This window comes from Anarhichas minor, unplaced genomic scaffold, assembly GCF_050575085.1.
Source record: "Anarhichas minor isolate MPS153535 unplaced genomic scaffold, ASM5057508v1 ptg000010l, whole genome shotgun sequence".
NCBI classification, from domain to species: domain Eukaryota; kingdom Metazoa; phylum Chordata; class Actinopteri; order Perciformes; family Anarhichadidae; genus Anarhichas; species Anarhichas minor.
Window position 1 is genome coordinate 12,472,370 of NW_027466456.1, and position 20,981 is coordinate 12,493,350.

At 39.7% G+C, this 20,981-nt stretch overlaps 1 protein-coding gene across 2 annotated transcripts in view; it reads right to left on the reverse strand.

The window, feature by feature from the left end:
• pde4cb (phosphodiesterase 4C, cAMP-specific b) overlaps positions 1–20,981 on the reverse strand; it is an 88,401-nt gene that overhangs the window by 44,179 nt on the left and 23,241 nt on the right. Inside the window, exon 1 of one of the 2 annotated variants that reach the window (XM_076088207.1) lies at positions 2,408–3,053. The exons of the other annotated variant lie outside the window; for it this stretch is intronic. Coding sequence (XP_075944322.1) covers positions 2,408–2,643 — 236 coding nt within the window. The 5' untranslated portion in view covers positions 2,644–3,053. Of the gene's footprint in view, positions 1–2,407; positions 3,054–20,981 lie in introns of those variants that run through there. 2 annotated transcript variants of the gene reach the window in all.

Genomic DNA, 20,981 nt, shown 5'->3' on the forward strand with positions numbered 1-20,981 from the left:
TAATATAACATAAAATAGTTTGCACACACACACAAGACAGTTTGTAAAGATCCTAGGATCCACAGGACTATGTTTGCCTGAGTGAGAAAGGCAGTCAAAGAGGAGTGAGAAGACAAATTTCACAACTTCTCTAACCTCATTAACTTTTCACACATTATGTGATAGTACTGTATGTCAGGAGCTAAAACGGTGCTTCAGCCAATAGACTATTGACTCAGAGGTGAGATAACACCCCTGCCATACAAACACATACCCCACCTGAAACCAACAGATTCCCAGTTGTAACCTAAAGGAGAGAGCAGTGAGAGCTCACCAACACAGAACTGCTAAAATAATGTGCTTAAAATGAAGACTGAAAAATATGTGTTGGCGTTATCGTAAATTATGACATCTTCATGTGCCACCCCCCCCCCACCCCGGAGGGAATATTGATGTTTTCATTCTAGACTTTTCTTATAATTTTCCCTTTTCTTATAATTTTCTTTTAAATCATGGAGGGGCAGCATGACTGGTAAAATGGCACACCAGTAGATATACAAGCCATAGATTTGGCTACGGCCCCAGTTCTAGATTAAAACAACCACGTTCTAAGTGTTACCAGCCATTTTATTTTCCCATTGCTTACACCAGAGAGGAGTTGCCATTTTGAGGGCCGAGCTTTTGTTTCTCACTACTGGCACTTTAATTTTTGGTTCGGATAGAAAGGGACACTTCCGTGGCAACAGTCAAAACCACCACAACCACTTCCCTGAGCAATAGGCTACACTACAAACTAGAAAGAGGATACTGCATAGAAATACATTATCTTAGAAATGTGGTACAACGTGTTTGTCATGTGGTCGATGCATTTATGGGAAGTATCTTATAATAACAACAACAGCAATAAAGTGAAGTAATACAAGGATAAATAAACAGACCTATGAGCCTGATATAAAAGCTTATTAACTAAACAATTCTTATATGAAGGTCACAGCACATTAAGATCCCAATGCTTTAGTAGTGCCTTGATCTACCAAAGCCTTGTGGGGAATTTAACCTTTTATCTTTATAGCACTCGTCAATTTGTATTGTTTTTATACAAAAAATATTACCTCGTAAACTAGAGTTTTAACAAGAGTGTAATTGTATTTTTGGTCGTTTCAATTTTGAGCTCCATCACCACCTCTTTTTATTTTTTTACTTTGATGATGAACGTAACCTAATAACTGGAGTAATTAGGAGTAATGAGAGAAAGAAAAGGTGTGTATGGTGCACTTTACTGTCATTTCTCAGTATTAAAGTCCTCTCAAGATGAAACAGATGTCTGCAAGAGCAACAATTACTCAGATCATCATGCAACATTGTGATTGTACAAAAAAGACCAAAATGTTGTCGATGCTCATTAAATCATTTTCTACAAATAAAACAGTGTAGAAACATTCCAGGAAGTATTTTCACGACCTAACAATACTCTTTACTGTGTGTTTACAGACTGATAAATGAGGGCTTTAGACAGCACGGTAAATTTCCTTTCGAGGAGTTTTCTCAAATGACCTACAGGTCATGGCTGTGTACTTGGAAAATCAATTTCATACGTCACTACCCGCCAGCACTGCCTTTTCTCGCACTAATATAGTTTGTATCTATTTAAAAAATTTGAAAATGACTTCAGAAAGTCCTGCTGATAGCTGTACTTAACATTCTGTTCTGAAATGACTAATGATCTCCACCCACCACAATAACTATCTGCCATTGTCTTTTAAACATTTAAGACATGCAATTCCAATTTAGACATTGTTGCTACAAAATTAAATTAACTTGATTTTTGCTGACGTAAAAGAGCCGCATGCTCTCTATTTTCAGTCACGAGGAACAAATGGCGCAGCATTAAGCAGCAGCCTTGTTTACTGCGATGAGGTAATAATCCCTCTGAATTCAGCTTTGTCTCTGCTGAACAGAAACCTCAGGTCTCTGACTTATCAAAACTGTCAAATACGCTTTTATGGAAGACTTTCACATATGCTGGACTGCTTGTCTCTGACAAGCAGTCCAGCATATTGGATCTATTCTCCTCACTATTTGACCTATACGCTAGACCTGCTGAACACCTTAGGCACAAAACAAGTAACTCTCTTTCATTGCAAGAACAACGAGGTCCATTGAGATGACACCGGTCCCGACGTCAACAAAATCATGATTTCACACAGCTACCTTCTCATCGGACAATGGGCCTTTTTTGCCACAGCAAACCCATGACACACATCTTGAGGAAGTGAAAACGCCCCTTCACCTTTACCAGCCCCTGAAACAACTTGAGGTCATCCAAATTTAGAAAGGTGTCAAAAACACTGAAGATGATGGCCTTCAAAATGTATCTATTTTATCCACGTACAACTACAACTTACAACCATGTGATTATTAATACTACCTGGGTGTGTGTGCCAAGGTGAAGCGCCTCTGCAGGGCGATGCTGCGGTTCATGAGGTGCTTGCGGAACAGCAAAGGAGAGTGCCGGGGGGAGTTTCGGGGAGAGTTGCAGGGGGACATCCTTGGGGATCCACAGGGTGATCCAGACGTTGACTGTGGTTTCGGCTTGATGGGCTGAGTGCTGCTGAGCGGGAAGGAACCAGTCTCCCCAGAGCTTTCCAAGACGGCCTCACTCATACTGCTGTATAAGGCTTTAACGAAACCTGGTCTCTTACGCTGATCTCTTGTGCCACCATCGCAGTTCTGTCAGGTAATCCAGGTTGTCCATCTCAAAGCAGCAGTATTCTTCAAGGGAATTCATGTAATAACTTGTCTTGTAATGATGCGCTACATACTCAGCAACACCTGTGGGAGTCTCTAAATTCTTCAAATCCACTTTTACTATGCAGCTTAAGAATCTTCTTTATCTTTCACAACAGAGCTATGTAAGAGCATTGTTGATGGACATGGACACGAGTGCAGGAGTGAGCCCTCCCCTCAGCAGTAAGCTCTGCTTACATAACACTGAGTCCTGCCTAAATATGGCCAGGCCTGAATTATAGCGTTGTTGGCTCGTACCTCGGGTGAACTAGCTGTGTCCACCACTCCCTTCATGCACACGCACAAGTTTGCATTTGTTTCCTTCCTCATCAGTGCACAAACATTAAACACAAGCCAGACCTGTGTTGCGCTGAGAGGCTGCAGCTTGGATAGGTTTTCATTCTGTTGGTCAGTACGGCCCCTCTCTGTCTAAAAACAGAGCCCTCTTGAGATAAAAGATAACAGGAACCCCAGAAATGTCACTTAAACATTTAGTCGTATCTTAAGTGAATACTACTTTCCCAACTGGGCTGAGGGGAGATGGAAAAACAGAGGTCAAAGAGAATTTCATCTTTGACCCACAGACAGCCCAAACCTCCTCTACCCAAAACAAAACTGTGTGAATTCAGCCAAGATACACAAACTAAAGTCCTAAATCTGCTTGTACCTAAACATTTCCCTTGATAAGTAGTATGCTGTAAATACAAGTTGCCCCTACTTTACACACATAACAGTTCAGTTCATTACTACTCTTCTCATACTTCATTCATCCATTACACAACTTCACACAATGTTCAATTTTAGGGATTCAAAGATAAGAACGGTTGTCAGTGGTTGGCTGTGTGTCAGGGTTCATCTGCATATGGGTGACAGGAGTATTTGTCTTGATGCTTATCACTAATCCGCTCAAGATGGCAGCAGACGAAAGCAAATATGATCCTTATACTGGTATATTTTGACTCTAATTATGATCTGAGAACAGGGCTGGTTGAATCAATACATTTCTGTCTCAGTTGTATAACTCCCACATCAGAAAAACACAATTGAACTGTGAAACATACACTGGATTTTTATTCTCAATCACTGCTTCATCCATTATTCAAAGTGTTTAAACTACTTTACTTTTTTTTAACCTCTTTGTTATTAAGACGTACCATCTCTGCACTGCAATTATCAGAGACAATTTGTCAATCAAACAATGTCTTACGTTGAATAAGTCTGGGATTCTGTGGGTAGTTCCTTTTCCTTTTGTCTGTTCAACCACAGCAACATGTTAAGAACAGCGGATGTTAACTCACTTGTTAACTACGTATAGGTTTAATCGGTGTTATTGCTAGTGTTGTGCCATGGGGGGGGGGCTGAGTAATGTGATTAATACGTAAAGGAATACTTTTTGTGTATCAATAACTGCGTTTCCTTGAATTCTTGAAAAAAGTCAGTTTTTCTACAATGGCTCTATGGCGAACGGTGAATGCAAAAAACGATTAATTCCTTGATGAATTGAAGTAAATGGGGTCTAGGTTAACAACAGCAAAACTATACAAAATCTCACACAACTCATGCAGTACAATCCAAGTCTTGTTTATCCATTCGTACGCTCAATCACATGCATCTTCACTAAAACCTTATTATTCAAAACACCGTCTCATGGTTGAGCCTGCGTTTGGGAAGTACTGAGCATACAACTGGACAAACGAGACTTGGATTATACTGCAAAAGTGCACAATTACTACCTTTTAATTGTGTCTGTAAAGTATCTAAAGAATATTAACATCTTCATGGCAAATCAGAAAACAATTATCCAACATTTAGCATTCATCTTGTCATTATGTCTCTTTGTCATTCTGCATCCATTTTTATGAGGCACTAAAGTAGTGAAATATAAGGGCTCTTGAGCCCGATGGGCCGACTGCCAAAGTACAGATTTATTTGGGAGGGGTCAGGAGGGGTCACTGCAATGAGCTCACCAACAGAAACACAGCTGTTGTATGAAGTGTTGCCAAATGCGACCAGCAGATGGTGCCCACACGCAAACATAGAGCAAACACACACACTGATGTAGACAAATGTCAAATCATCCTATGGGGGTTTGACTTGGAGAAATTAAACTTTAGACCATTATCGAAATATCTTTCCAAGTCACCTTACAACGTCACAACTCGAGCATATGAGGCCCCAGTGCTTTTTTAACCTCTAACTCTGGAAACAGTCCACTTCATCTGCCAACACAGTCCACCATTATGTGACTGAATGAGAGGTTTGGCCGAGTAGGATCAAAACATTCTAAATTCAAGAAACTGTAGACTGCGTGGGCAAAGTCAATTAAACTGTTGCTATTATGAGTCAATGGGGAGAAAAGACGAGGAGCTGAATCCTGGATCTTTTCTTAATGTGACTAATACCAGGATATGTTGAACTATTTATTCAACTGAGTCATATTCCCTTCCTCCTCCCACCACCACCACCAGATCAAACACACAAAAGCAGTGCTGTTTTGGCTGACACACACTCACACAGACACACAGACAAACATGCGTTGGTTTCCTGAAAAGCATACTGCTTTATCCAATAAACTCCAGAATCTGGAGGTGTATACATGCTCAACCAAAGACTGAACTACAAAATACAATTTAATTTGAGCGCCACACGTCTCTCTTCTTAAGCCAGCAATTGCTCCTACTAATAGCTTCTCTCCCAAGGCTGTGTTTTTAATAAAGAAGAGATTTTCTTCTGAAGTGTGTGTGTGTGTGTTTTTAGCAGTTAAGCTTCCCTAATGAATGACTCTTCAGCTGCTTTGTGGTGACGCAGTGAAGGAGGTGACAGCGACCTCCGCTTTCACAGGAGGAGAAAGAAAATTTGGGGGTTAATTAGATGTAATATCAAATGACATACCCAAAAAGTGTTCCACCAAACGGTACAGATAGAGACATGACAAAAAATGTGGAAGATTAAGTCTGCACAATGCACCTTATTTACATAAATTGCCTCTTTCCTTGTAGATTACCTGCGACAAGTCTCAAGACCAGTATGCATGTAGCATTTAGGGGGATGTATTGGCAGAATTGGAATATAATATCAATAAGCAGGTTTTCTTTAGCGCATAATCACCTGAAAATAAGGATTGTGTCTTCGTTACCTTAGAATGAGCTGTTTATATCTACAGGAGCGGGACCTCTTCATATGTTTCTTTGTTATCTTTCTACATTAGCCCAGACAAATACAACACTGGCTTTAGGGCCGTTCATGTTTTCACGTCGGCCACCATAGTTCTACATGCTTGGCACACTGGCCCTTTAAACCATTTCAAATGAGTGAGTGAGGGGTGTGGCCAGCAGTGAGCTGGGTGTGGTTATCAAGGTGATTCTTCTGTTTGCAAGGTCCACGTGCAACGGGCATCAAAATGTGTGTGATAATGCATCACCACAGAGTCAAGTGCAGCTCAGTATAATACTGTGTGTGTAGACAGCCTGATGACTGATGATAGTTCATTAAGGTGAACGACAAACTGACAAATTAAAAGGGAAGGAGGAAATAACTCTTATTTTCACTCAATCAAGGAAAAGAATTGCATTATGTTCATTGTTCATTCTATTGTTTTATTTTATTATAAAGCACTTTGTGCTGCATTTCTTGTGCTACATAAATAAAGTTTATTATTATCATTATTTTTTTAATTGTACAGGAGAATAACTTGATTTCAGCATTGAGCAATTGCTTTAGTAAATAAATGTCAATATCAAATTCAGCCTTTTCATTGTGAAGATTTATCCAAAGTATTACCTTATAATGTTTCCTTAAAAGCAATTTCACTACTGGTGGCATTTAAAAAATCTGAACATTGAGCATTTTCGTAAAATGGAGGGACTCGCGCAAACATTTTGAGAAACTCAATTTGAGTAAAGGGCGCCCCTTAAAGTTGGAACACTACATTATATAAAATAGTGCACGTCAATACACACACACACACACACACACACACACACACACACACATACAAACTCCTCTCTTTCATACAAGTACAAGCAAGCATGCAGTGGTGCATGCATACACTTGTTCCTGGCTGAAAATTTGATTAGAAGATGTACAGTGTACCAAAATACTTCTTACATAACTACATAGAATAGCAATGTCCACTTACAGTGCTAATCAGGGGTGTAACGATACATCAACCGGTATTAATGTATAGGTTTAATCATAAACGATGGCCTGTTGCTGCTCTAAAGAGATGTCCTCCAGCTCCCGCCGGCAGGATTTTCTTTTGCTCTTTAGAAGGCACAGCGAACAATATGCAACACCCAATATGAGGTTTCATTAACATTAACCGAGGATGACAACAATTATCGTATTACAGTCATGAGGTTCAGGATATCTACTGTAATCCAATGTGATGAAATCAGTATGAAAAAAATAAATGACTTTCCGGCTTCCCAGCCTTGTCTGTGGCTCTCAACCACAAGCCCATGTGTCTCTACTTAAGATGTAAATCTTTAAAAACAGAATTTTTTTTTAATCCTTTAAAGGCTACACTAATAAAAAAAAGATTGACACTGAAGTAAATAGTGCTTTGTTGGGGACTACTGTGAGCCACACATTTGGAGTGGTTCATTTTAGGTAGCACAGGTTACAGAGTGAAGAGAGATGTAGAGAGCAAAGATAAACAAGTCCAGATGGAATAACTGAGCCCCAGCCAGCTCCAGGGAGAAGAAGGGCCAGGAACATGAAGAGGCTCATTCTGGACTACTTCCTCTGGAAAAGGTCGAGAGCTGGGATCAAAGCCAGCATCCTATCCTGTAGAGACTCTCAGTAGGCTCTCAGCACATTCCTGCTGAATACATGACTACAGATCACATCGCCCCATTGATCTCAGTCTGTGTTTATGTTCAAATATGTCATCTTTGCATTAATGGCTGGTTGTGGAGCACCAATTAAGCCTCGTTTTGGTAACTGACATACATCTTGTGCTAAAGAAATTTAAATAAAGGATTTGTCAATCATGAATTAGGATAGTTGCTGCTTAAGATTGATGTCATGACTCGTTCATCATATTTTGCTGTCGACGTTCAGTGTTGAGCGGCAAATAATGATGCTAAAGATAATAAAATACCAACAAAAAACAGTGAATATGTCGGAAAACCGTCAGTACAGCAGTGATCTACACAAAACCTTTCAATCGCCTTGCAATATTTCCTAATGAAGGTTGAGTGTGCTCTGAGGACAAACAAACAAACAAACATGGTCACATTATACTATTAGGGCTGTCGCCTCATTGAAAATAATTTAAAAAAGAAAAAACGTAAGCATAGCGGTTGTGGCCTGCCAGCTTGTATTGCGACAGTCCTATACTATACTATGATACTACCATGAGTAATCCATAGGTAGTCTAACAGCACTTTTATATGTGAGTTTGTAAAGCAACATGAGACTCAGATCCAGAGGACAAAATGGACAAGAGGACAAATAATCTACAGCGTATGCCCAAACCGAAAGTGCAAGTGGAAAGGTTTTATGTTGAGGGGAAGAGTTCATGTCACTTATGATAATATACACAAAATACAGACATCGTGCATGGAAAAAAGGAACCATGGTCCAAAGTCAAGAATTGCTGCTGCAATTGACTGTTCCATCATTTAAAAAAAAGCTCAGACTGTTACCGAAGAAAGCCTAAACCTGCGCCATCAGCAACACCAACCCCAGCAAATAAGGCGGCAAAGAAAGTTGCCTCCTCTAGAATTGAAAAATAGAAAACAGGCTGGCTTGTTGCTGAAGAGGTGAATAAGACAACCTCCATCTGTGAACCATGCAGAGCTGCCAAACCCCAACATAGCTAAAAGGATAGCTAAAAGCTAATCACGACTTTGGAAGGAAGCGAACAGGTGAAACAGCATTCAGCACACAGTAACCAAACAGTCAGCAAGCTAACGTTGATGTTACAGCCTACATGTGGGTCTTGCCGCCTGGATGGAATGATCAGTGGTGTGATCAGTGCGGTTGACCAACAATCAAGTCCCAAATCTAGAACATATTTTTTCAGTCTACAACTCAATTAAGTGCTGGATAGTTGTGTCTATCATTTTAGTATGCTTATTATTATGCTTTTTATACTCATTCAGGCTGATAACTTTATGCATTTTAATCTGGGCTCATTTCACTTTAAAAAGAGAAGAGCTGAAACACAATTAGTCGACTAATCGGTATGTTGATCGACAGAAAATTGAGATAATCAATTAATCATTTAAGTAATTTGAAAGCTAAAATCGCAGAAAAGGCTGTTTTCAGCCTCTCGAATATGGAGAAAAATTTGCCGACTGTCAACTAGAAAAAGACTCAATCGTCAAATCTTTCATCACGCAGCATCAGATCCAAGTGTGTGAGGATCTACTGCATCGCCTAGGCAACTGGGAGCTCCTCAGTAGCAAACAGTATGTTGTTATTCAAACAGGACGTCTGCTGAGGCTCTGTCAAGGCTCGGTGACCTTGCATGCTCCTGGTGCTGCAGCCACAATTAAACACTGCAGAAGATAATAAACCAAGTGAAAAAGAAAGTTATGAAGGGAAAGAAATGTAAAATGTTAATATTGTTAATATAGTAATCATGTCATTGATTATATAATTATCAGCAAATACAACCACTAAATATACAACATTTTGTCTTGTCCTATACAATGATATGCTACAAGATGGCAAATGGACTTGGTCATGACAATACAGCACCCTTCTTGTCTTCCGACCACTCAGAGCGCTTTCACTACTTGTAAAAATTCCCCCATTCACGAACACATACACCGATGGAAGAGGCTGCTATGCAAGGCCCCAACCTGCCCAGCAGGATCTAATCTAAATGCTCATTTGCTCACACACACGCACACGCACACGCACGCACACGCACACGCACACACACGCACACGCTCCACCCTCAGAGCCGCCCACCAGCCTATAGTTCTGTTGCTGTCAATAAGACTGTGATCTGTGTCAGCCTGCGTTTTCTAAAAAGGTGTTGTATTGCTCCTCTGTTTTTCATGATCAATCTAGATATCCATCTGTGAATTGCTGATAGGAGATCATCTTCCCACCACCACCTATTGAGTTCCACTCAGCTGACCAGCAGCACGGGGCTCCACAAAAACACATCCCCTGGTGAGCAAAGAAAGGAAGGCCTGCACTGACAAAACCTCTTAATCAATAATGTATTGATTAATAATGTAATTAATTGTCCTACACCAGTGTTACTCTACTTAGGGTGCTGCGCTTGACGGCCCGTCAAGCATTTCCTAATTCACGATGAAAATAAAGTGACGCACATTTCAATGTAAAGTGTGTAAAACAAAAAGCATCAAAACAGACTAATACAGTAGAGCTTGTTTGTCAAAACTAGCAGGGGAGGATCCCCCCAGACCCCCTAAAAGAGGTCTGGCCTGAACCCAGAATTGAAAATAAAGAATTTCAAAGTAAGATGAGTTATGGGCCTTTTAATGTTTATTCATTTTAACCGTCAGATATTATCAATGTTTGTTTAACTGTCATTTTGAAAAAGTGGCCCCCGTGCAAAGCAAGTTGAGTATCCCCGTCCTACAGCTTGTAACAAGGTCAAATGTTAAGCATGAACTGGGCTTTGTTAAGCTAAAGCCACTTTTAATCAATATTTCTTCCAACTTCAATTCAAAAGAGTGGACATGTTTGATTTGCTGTAGTTGTATCAGCATTGAGACCACTTTGGGGAATTAGCTTTATTTAGAAACTGCATATGTTCCTCACTGCTGGGAGGTGGAATGTTTCAACACCGAATAGTGAGGAAAGTAGCACCAAAATGTGTTACTAAAGCTGAGGAGTGTACACATGTCCAATCTGCTTCGGTTAGCGTCCCATGACACTGCACTTCATTTACACTTCGCGTTTGCTCACCAGCTGCACTGAGAAGAGCCTGACAGGTGGTCAACCTTCAAGTTATCTGGGAAAGTTTTCAAGGGATCGCATCATGGCACATGTAGAAATCTAACATGTAGAGTAGGCAGGACAAAATATCATAAGAAATATATGTTTCACAAACTTATAGTATAGCTGAGCTTCTTCAATCCTCATGAAGTAGTTGTGAAGATGAGCCAACAGCAGGGAGGGTCGGTCTAAATCCGAGGTGAGTCCAAGTGAACACAAAAACAAGATATGTAACATTGGAGCTGCCGATATCCATCAACAAAGGAAGTCAAAATAATGCCGAGTAAATTACTGAGGCAGCATCCTTTGAGCGCGCTGTGCTGGTGTCTTGTTAATCTAACTCATTGTCTCAGTCATGTGAGATGTTTTCGATTGATCAAATTTCACCTTTCATTATATTTTCAGTGTCAACACTCTATTCACTGAACAATGTAATGTGCTATCTGTATTATTTACAGCAAATGGACTCCAGTAACGCTTAAGCATCCATTCACAAGACGCCGCAGAGGAACAAAGGGGAACACATGGAAGAGAATAACTTTTGACAGTGGTGTTGATAATGATAACATCTTTTTCCCCATTCTGTAAAAAGACCCTGGGTGAGACTATAAGGCTGACTGACACTAAAAGATTAGAACATTAGGGGCTTGTCAGCCTTTCGGGAAATTAATTTGTACTCCATTGGCAATTTATCTCCCAAGAAATACCATGAACTGTGGTGGCTATTTTTCTTCACTTGACATCTGTAACATTAACAGGAAAAGGTTTCTATATCAATCTTATTAGTTAATTGGTATAAAACGAGTTTATGAGCATTGTCAAACCATTACAGAGGCACTGGAAACATTGCAGTGAAGATTGTGCATTAGTAGAAAGACTTTCATTCATCTTACTTGGCTACCAAACTTGGCTACAGTTTTCTTCTGAGAGGGAAGTCAATATATTCAGTTGACTAAGTTTTAATTTAAAGTACATTTTTTACAAAAGTTTAATTTATCATAAAGTTAAAGTTGCTTTAACTGCCAAAATCTCATGGTGCTTAAGTCAAATTCATCCAGTTCATGAAACATATTGTAATCACAAAATCTCTGTTCAGAAAACAAACCAGCTGTGTTTGTGTTGCTTTGATACATAAAACGTAAGTGAGATTGACCCAGCTGGTTTTCAGCAGATCTAATCCAACAGCATTGATATTTGCATATTAACAAGAACCATATGAATGTCCTTTTCATTCTTCACTTGCTATAAATTTAAACGTTTCATGTTGAAATTCCAGCCAATTGGACACGTCTACTGTAATAGCTTTTGCATTGTTCATCACTGGGATGAACAGATGATCAAATTGATAAGGAACATTTATAATGTTAAAACAGTCTAATAAGTATTCACCACTAAAATGTCAAGTTAACTTACAAATCCATGTTACTGCAGCTAATACCGACCTGATATTTAACATTTCCAGCACTCTCCAGTACAACTCATCGTTAACGAGGAGCAGAACCACAGCTTGTGCCATAACACCTGCTACTGTTTGCTCATCATGTGATAGATATTCAGCCATGGATTCAACATACCAGCTGTTGGCACTCCAGTTAACCATTTCCCAGGCCTTTGCCGCTTCTTAACATGCTGCATGCTGACATGGCCAAATGGAAAGCATCCAGTGTTTTTCAGGCTTTGGGGTTTGAACGAGAAGGAGGATTCTGGAGTTAAGTCTAGTCCCGTGTAGTTCAGTTTAAAAATGTTTTTTTCTGTAAGCTTGTTGTGGTGTTCCCGGATCCACTGAATGTCGGAGAGTGTTTCATGCTGATTTCAGCTGCTTCTGGGTTTAAGGACAAAGAAGAGCGGGAAAGATGTGGTTTGTAAGATCATTGGAAATCAAAATCATCTGAAATCAAATATTTTAAAATGATTGTAAGATTTAAAGTTCTTGATTGGTGTGGAATATCTTCCTCATAAACCTAAACATTCATATCTGATTAGCACATTTTGAATATACAACTTTAAATCATACGCTACTCGTGTTTAGAGTTGCTATCCAAGTATGAGCTGACAAGAAATTAGGGATTGGACGAAACAAGATTGCTAGCATACACAACAGCAAAAGAAGCTTACTAATGCAAAAGAAAGATGAGATTAGTTCTCACCTAAATCATAAGAACTAAACACTGCAACAACCTCAGCCATCTTTGGTGACTCCAGCTTTCTCCGATTAGCTAGTCAGGGGTTCACAAGTTGCAGTCATTTATGTTGTACTTCATGCCTGCTATGCTGTTTGTACTTCATACTAAGCGCAGCGTTAGTCAGATCTGAAGCTGTATTATGCTCTTGAGTTTCACAGCCTTCTTCTATGTCTATAGGAGGATTCCCAGTGGTCTCCATATGTCAGACCAGATTTTCTTGCCCAATGCAACTTTAATTCTGTTAGGAATAAATGAAAACACAAATTATTACTTTAATCAATTATAACAATCTCTTGAGGCAAAGAGTGTCCGTTTGACGGCTGTTAGTGCAAAGCCAACATCACAGGCCTACTGTGAAGTGAATCTGTGACTACAACATGTTCTGTACCACCGAACACATACTGTAACATAGACCTTAGTTGTGCTACATTAAGTATTTTAAAACAAATAATTGAGTCCAGCCAGTTATAATCAGAGACATTAATACATTGATCTTAAAATGGCAGTCTGGTTGGACCTGCCCTGTTTGGTCATCTATCATCCATCCATTATCTTTAACCACGTAGCCTTGCCAGACTATCGCAGGGCCAACATATAGAGAAGCTCACTTTCACACCTATGGGCGATTTAGAGTCATCAATAAATCTAAGATCTGTCTGGAGAAAAGAAATAAGGGAAAACAGATGTAGATAATAAAAACCTCAGTGAACATCATGTAATGTGATTTTTTGTTTGTTTCGTGGAACCATTTTATCCCCGAAAGTGCTCCTTGAGAAGCACTCATGGCTCGTTGACTCCAGGATGTAAAGTAGATTTCGGTTGTAACGATAGTATATCCAGCATCCTGCAGTCAATGAGCTACGGCCTGTAAAGGCCCGCTGCACACAACGTGTTCGACTCAGTGAGTGCTATTGGCTCTTTATATGATATATGTTTAAATATTGAACATGTGGTGTGTACAATTAGCACCAAATTTGAAACTGCACTCACTTGAATGCACAACAAGTACATCAGATGAACAATCCTCAAGATATTCGAAGAACACACAAACAGATATTCTTTGCTTCATGGTTAGGAGTGGCACTGGACAGCCTTATATTGTTTCAACATGTTGTACGATAGCCACACCACAAATGGGTCAAAGACGATTCTATTTTATTCAACAGAACCAAATTGAATTTTTGTCTGTTAGATTTTGCAGCAGCAGCGTGGGTTCTCTCCGGCTTCCTCCCACAGTCCAAAGACATGCAGCTTAGGTTAACCGATGACTCTAAATCGCCCGTAGGTGTGAATGTGAGCGTGAATGGTTGTATGCGTTGGCCGTGCGATAGTCTGGTGGCCTGTCCAGGGTGTACTCTAACAAAACTATTCAATATTCTGGTTAATTTACCTTTTCCATATAAAAAAATATGATGTCTTAACAAGATCACAAGAAAACCGAGACAAGATGTTAGATGGAGGCAGGGCTAGGCAGCATGGCCTTAAATGTATATAACGGTATCATTTTTGAGCATGGACGACAGCGGATTATATCACGGTTTATTCTTTTACTAATACTTCTAAAGGGGTAAATACTGGTATGGCAACTGCAGTGCAATTATTACTGTACTCTTAACTGTATTACTAGGACATATTTCACATAGTAGGCCTAGAGGTATCTTAACAACATTTATCGTGCAAAACTGCAATAATAAATATATAGGAATACAGATCCTTTTTTCCTTGCACGATGACTTGCCTGTTTGTTGAAGACACATTATTTTGCTTTTGGCTTGAGGCGATAGAAAAGAGTACGTGTATCACCACCCCTTGCAACCACTGTCATCCGACGTAAATTGCAGACTAGTGTTTTCTGCTCGTTGTCTGACTTTTTAAACCCAAACCATACAAATATAATGGAGGTTTCACCTGTATTTTTTACCAACTCCTCCTCTTCGTTATTTGCAGCGGTTTCAGACATTTCTTGATTTCTAAACAAAGCAGAATTGGCTCTGCTGCTCAAGCTGATGATGACGAATTCTATATAGAATTCGTCATCATCAGCTCGTGCCAGCAAATCATCTGGAAAACGAGGAGGCAGAGCACCGTATAGTCAAAATTCATACTGTAGGGCAAATTCATACCAGTGTACTTTCTATACCTTTTATATGTTCCACCCACAGATGAAAGCTATTTATCGTCTCCACCACGACCTCTTTTGTGTCTGAAAATGTAACTGAAGGAGACAACTGTTTCCCTGCAAGATGGCCAGGCCTTCCTGCTTGAACAGGAAAATGAATCCCATTCTCTGCTTGTGTCAGAGTGATCTGCACAGAGACGCCCCTCGACTCAACACGCCACCAGATCTGCATCGATGTGATGAATCACAGCCGTTATGCCTTCTGCCTCCTGTTTGCTCTTGGAATGGATCTGTGGTCCTGGCTTCTCATATTAAGAGTCAAACTAAAGCAATCACACATTCATCGTTTCTGTGTGAGGCAGAGAGAAGGGGGGGGGGGGGGGTAAAGGTGAAGATGAGCAAGCTGTTGCCAACAAGCAGGTGAAGTGGAGAAAATAGCTGCATTTGAATAAATTGCAGATGTGGCTCACAGTACCAGATGTTGCGGTCAGTGTACAGAATGTTGCTAGTCTTCTTTTTGCGCTCTCATTTGTATAGTCTTCTTTCTGTATGCTCTGTACACTGTACACTGTATAGTTGACAGTTTGTAGGCACCCAACAAATGTTTTATTATTCATCTTTTTGTCATTATGTAAATGCTTTGTCACCAACATAACCATGAGTCAAATGTTCAATGTCTATATACTGCCCAGTTTATAGGGGTATAGATATGCAGCAGACGTCTTCCTGGGTCTACCCAGTTCCTTGTAACTGAGGAGGTTGGGCATGATAAAAATCATAATTATCTAACCAGGTCGGATTAGATCACTATCTGTAGCAGCTCTCTGTGTGGGTATCCAAGCTTTTTGAAGTGAGAAAGAGAGTGAGAAATATGAGGTGTGGGAAAAAGGAAAGGTAAAGCTACTCATATTGAGCAAGGCTGCCTGGTGATGTATGTACTGTACTGTATATATGGGAGGCATAGTTAATGGTGCTAGAAAATGACGCGATCACGGCCTGCGCGTCGTGTGTGATTTGTGTAACTTGGCAGGCGCGGCGAGATCGTGATCAAAGCTTGATTGTCACATGTCTAGGGATTATACAAAAGGACCAATTTGTTTTTAGATGTCTTAGCAACAGGAGGTCTTAAAAAGCTACATTTGAGTACATGCTTTGCAGCCAAATCAAATTGTTTCCAAGATATTCAACCTTCAGTTCATTATAATGCATTCAATACTTGACTTCTTTCTTTACAGGGCTTGTATAAAGGAAATTAAGTAGACCATGAATATAAGATATGGGTTTACATACAGTTATTACAATTCCTCCACATTGTGGAAGTTGGTTTATGCCGTTTTGCCGGTAACTCTCGTCGTCCTTTTGGTTGTTCACAGTATATTTTGTTTGCGCTTCGAGCATAAACATCCTTGTGCATGCTCGGAGCTCGCGAGCCATCTGCGGAGGCTCAATTTGTTATTTTGGTGGCTCTGACTTTGGGAACTGCTGGGTTTTTGCACAGGTGTGTGCTATCTGAGAGCTCTCTATAGGTCGACAAGACAAAAACATTAACAAGGGCAAAGTGTAATTTCCTTCTATTCTACCACTTAAAGGAGCAGTAAACCAAATGAAACAGGACTCTGTATTTTAGCCTCTGACAAGAGTAAGGTCGCTGCAAGGACAGAGATACCAATCTATTATATTCACTGAGCATTGTTTGGTAATTCATCAAGGTTTATCGAGAGCAACTGAGTTATTTTTTCTGATCTGTTGTACCCTGACTGAATCAGTGGACATTGAATATACATGGACAAGAAGTGCTTTACTCATCTCTTGTAGTGCTCCATCACCAAGCTATTGCTGTGTTGCTGCCAGATGGATCAGAAACCCTATTTGCTGTTGTGATTGTTTGCCACTCAGAAATACATGGCACGTCACACCACAACCCACAACCCTGCAGATAAAGGCGGGGAAATAGCCATTGTCTTTTTCCAAATAATAACAATGAACTCGGTTAAGATTAGAGGCTTCCCCTTCCCCAAATCATCCTGTGTCCATTACACAAGAGAAAGTCCTTTCCAGTTCTGCAAACTACAGTTTAGGTTTGATTAGCCAAAATATACTTATCAATCCCCTATAATCCTTAGACCCATCCTTTTGATTTAGAAGCAGCGAATGCCACAGTACAGCACCAAGGACCAGCTCCAGTGTAAAGGAAATAACAGGAATATTTCTAAAACCCAACATATGTTTTCTTTTGTTATGAAATGACAGGCATGCAGTCATCACAGTGACGAAGATTGAACCGCCTGCTTGTGCCATTTGGATAGAATTCACTTTCTCTCTTGTAAGTGGGATGCCACTGGAGAGATAACACATTAATAAGATAAGACATTAGTGACATTACAGATAGTGTCTCATTCTTTTTCTTTTTCATTCATTTCCTGTTTATTTGGCATTAAAGGCATTCAGAATTAATTGTCACAGGCTGTCTAGGACAAATTCCGCTGTGGGCCTGGAAGTACCCATTTTCCTAGTTTACTTTAGACGTTTCCGTATGTTGTCTTCCAATATGAAACACTACAAGGAATAAAATGTCCTGTTTCCTGACACTCATTTTCATTCCCAGCAGCCCATGTCAGTGAGGTGAAGACCTTGTCGGTCTGATATTGTGCAGTCTGATCCCTGTATTACGCAAACTGTCCCATCAAAGTCAGTTGGAGATGGGGTGAATTTTAATTGTGTGCTTTAAGTTACAAAAAAAGAAGGATATTAAGTTGACCTTGGAGTCAAGATTTTGTTTAAGGTCAAGAATGAATCTCCATGCTTAAGTCCCAGGACAGGCAATCGAAAACAAAATAACAATTTGTTATGTTATCCATTGGCATACAGTCTGGAACATCTAAAACTGAATCCTATGACCCAGATCAGACAGAGCTCTTTGTAGCAGCCTGGGGCGGCTTTTTGTTATTGTTTTCAATGAGTACGTTTTATTTTTTTGGTTGCAGCTTTTGCGTTGCTGAGCGACTCGTATTTTTCCGCTCTATGTGCCTCGCGTTTAAGCAGGACCCTTAAAGCCTCGAGTTAAAAGGCTTTAAGGGTGACAAAAAAAAAAAAGAAAGCGGGTGACAAAGTTATTAATAACTTTGTCTCCCGCCTGCCAGAACCTGTAATATGTTCCAGTGAGCTTACCCAAATATGAATTCAAACCCGCCCGACCTGTAGGTCGACAAAAGATAATGCTAACTTTGCTAAACATTAGCTAACGCAACCCATTTGTTAACAATATCCTTCTTATCTGGTTATTAGTAAAAGTAGTGAGAAAAATAAAAGGTACTGATCTGTAAATTTACTTCACAGCAAAATAACTTTTAGGCTGAGTACAGGTGACTCACTTTTTGCAAACTGTTCAAGTACTCTGCTGCTTGACCGGGCCCTTAGTATGTATTTTATCAGATTTTCCATACAACATTAAATACAGTTGCCTCTCTTTGCTTCAAAAGTAATCATTAACAGGGAGAGTCTGCACACAGCATTTGTGGGTTAATAATATAAGAGTCATGTTTCTACTGAGCGTGGGTTTTCTCCAGGTTCTCCGGCTTCCTCCCACAGTCCAAAGACATGCGGTGACTAATTAACGACTGTAAATTGCCCGTAAGTGTGAATGTGAGTGTATATGGTTGTATGTCTCTACGTGTAGGCCCTGCGATATAGTCTGGTGACCTGTTCAGGGTGCCCAATTTCAGCTGGGATCGACTCCAGCCTCAGAATGGGATAAGCGTTTACGGATAATGGATGGATGGATGTTTCTAATGACATTTACAATGTATAGCTTTAAGGTCATTTAGTTTTCAATGTTAACATTTTTTGATGGTTTATATCAAAGCTACACCCATGTTTAGGTCGATGAGTGTCAGTGACAAATGTATTACATTAAAGTATAATGGCTTTAGAGCCCATTAAACATCTCATCCTGAGTAAAATCAACAAACAAGTTTATCAAGCAGGCAACAACAGCAGTTTCCAAGAAACGCCTGACCCGTTTCTGCCACGGGCATCTGGTCTGCCTGGGAAATGAGTAAACACTGTCACTTCTGCACAAGTCTGACTACCAGCCAGAGGCAAATGCACAGAGAGCAAGAAGGCAACAGGCATTTATTAAATGAATGTGCCTTTACTTCACAGCTATGTGTCTAGTTTCAAACACGTTTATTATGTTTGTCAGGCTGAAAGTTCTTCTAAATAAATAAATCATAGACGGCTCAGTGAAAGATGCAGTATTTGTAAAAAAAAATTGAGAAGGAAATGGCTGCACACTCATCATTTGTCACATTACAAACTGTGAACTCATGTTGAGAGGGTCCAAACAACATGTCTGATCATCAAACGAAAACATTGGTGTTTACTTCACTACTTGACCAATGGCAACAACTGAAAGCAGTGATCCAGGGTTCTCATTGAAATGTGAATAGAGGAAACTTATAAGGCTTTTTTTTAAAGAAATAGTTCAACATTCAAAAAAGACGCTGATTGGTATTCTTTTCAAAAGTTAAATGAGAAGATTGATACCAGTTTTCTCGAGGACGGTTATCCATCTGCCCAGTGCTTCTGTGCAGCCAGTGATCTGTTCTTTATGCAATCTACTAATTCAAAATGGGCCCTTGGATAATAGTTAAGTCACCACCTCGGCCAAAGCCAGCTGAGCAGAGACAAACTGAATACATGTTTTTACGACTACGACTACTTTGATAATTATTCTCTTGATTATTACTTTATCAATTATTAATCGGATAAGAAGCTATATCTCATATAAATATATTGTGTGTATATATATATATATATATTCTGTTTATAGTTTCGCTTAAACCTCTATATTCTGACTTAGCTTGAATATTATAACAGCTACTTGCGACTACAATATGACCCCTTTCCAAAAAGAAGAAATGGTGAACAGTTTTTTCAGCTTGTTTTCAACCTGTCACTTGTTTGAAAGCGGTCTGCACAGCGTCTCCATAGACCACTCTGATTGTCTTTGGCTGACAGCGTGGAGGACGGGTACAGGCTGCTTTGTCAACTTTCTTTTTAAAAAACATAATGATAACAAATCAATGTCCAGGCCAGTGGACACTCCGTCATCTTCATCTTTTACAATCACGCCTCTGTTTTAGACCTCTCGTACTGTATGTACCCGACTGCTTGGATACTCAATAAAAGCATCGTTAGGGCAGGGTGAAGTGCGATAACTGTGATAACACTGGCTGTTCTAAGAGACTAAAGGAAACTAAACATATAATCTAGCAATGTAGACAGGACGGGAAAACTGCATAATCATAGCTCCAATACAATCTTCATATTTTTAGATCAAAAAATCCCTCTGTACTGATTATTAAACCAGGGATTTGATTAGACATATAAAAATAGTCTGAAACTTTGTTCATAATGTTGACATTCAAATTCTAAAGTAACATTTGAATGCTGCTCGCCTTCTTTTTTTTCCATGTGTGTTTAAACATGGTATTTATGCACAGTTGCAGATAAAATTAGGCCACATATTATTATTGGGCTATTATACTATTTGTAGAATTAGATCTCAGTGGTGGCTGCGTAGGAGTGATACACATGTCGAATCGCGGGTTGGGCGCTTTCGGATTTGTGTTCGGGTAAGTTTACTGGAAACATTATACAGGTTTAAGTGGGAGGTTAATGAAGCAGCATTCCGAGTAAGTTATTTATAACTTACAGAACGTGTGTGTAAATGTGACCGGCACTTCATTTTAGCTTGCAACTTCACGAACATACAAAAGGAAGGTCTAAAAAGAGAACTGACTTTTCTTTAACCCATTCTGTGACAAACCTCAGTTGTGAGGTCCAGGGACAATACATACAATTAGGTCAGACAAATAAAAGACAAATATTCAGAAACATGCATCCTGCGGCTCTTTGTGGTAAAGCTAGGAACACATCAAAACACACAAAATACATCAATAATCTTGATCACAGCTGGTATA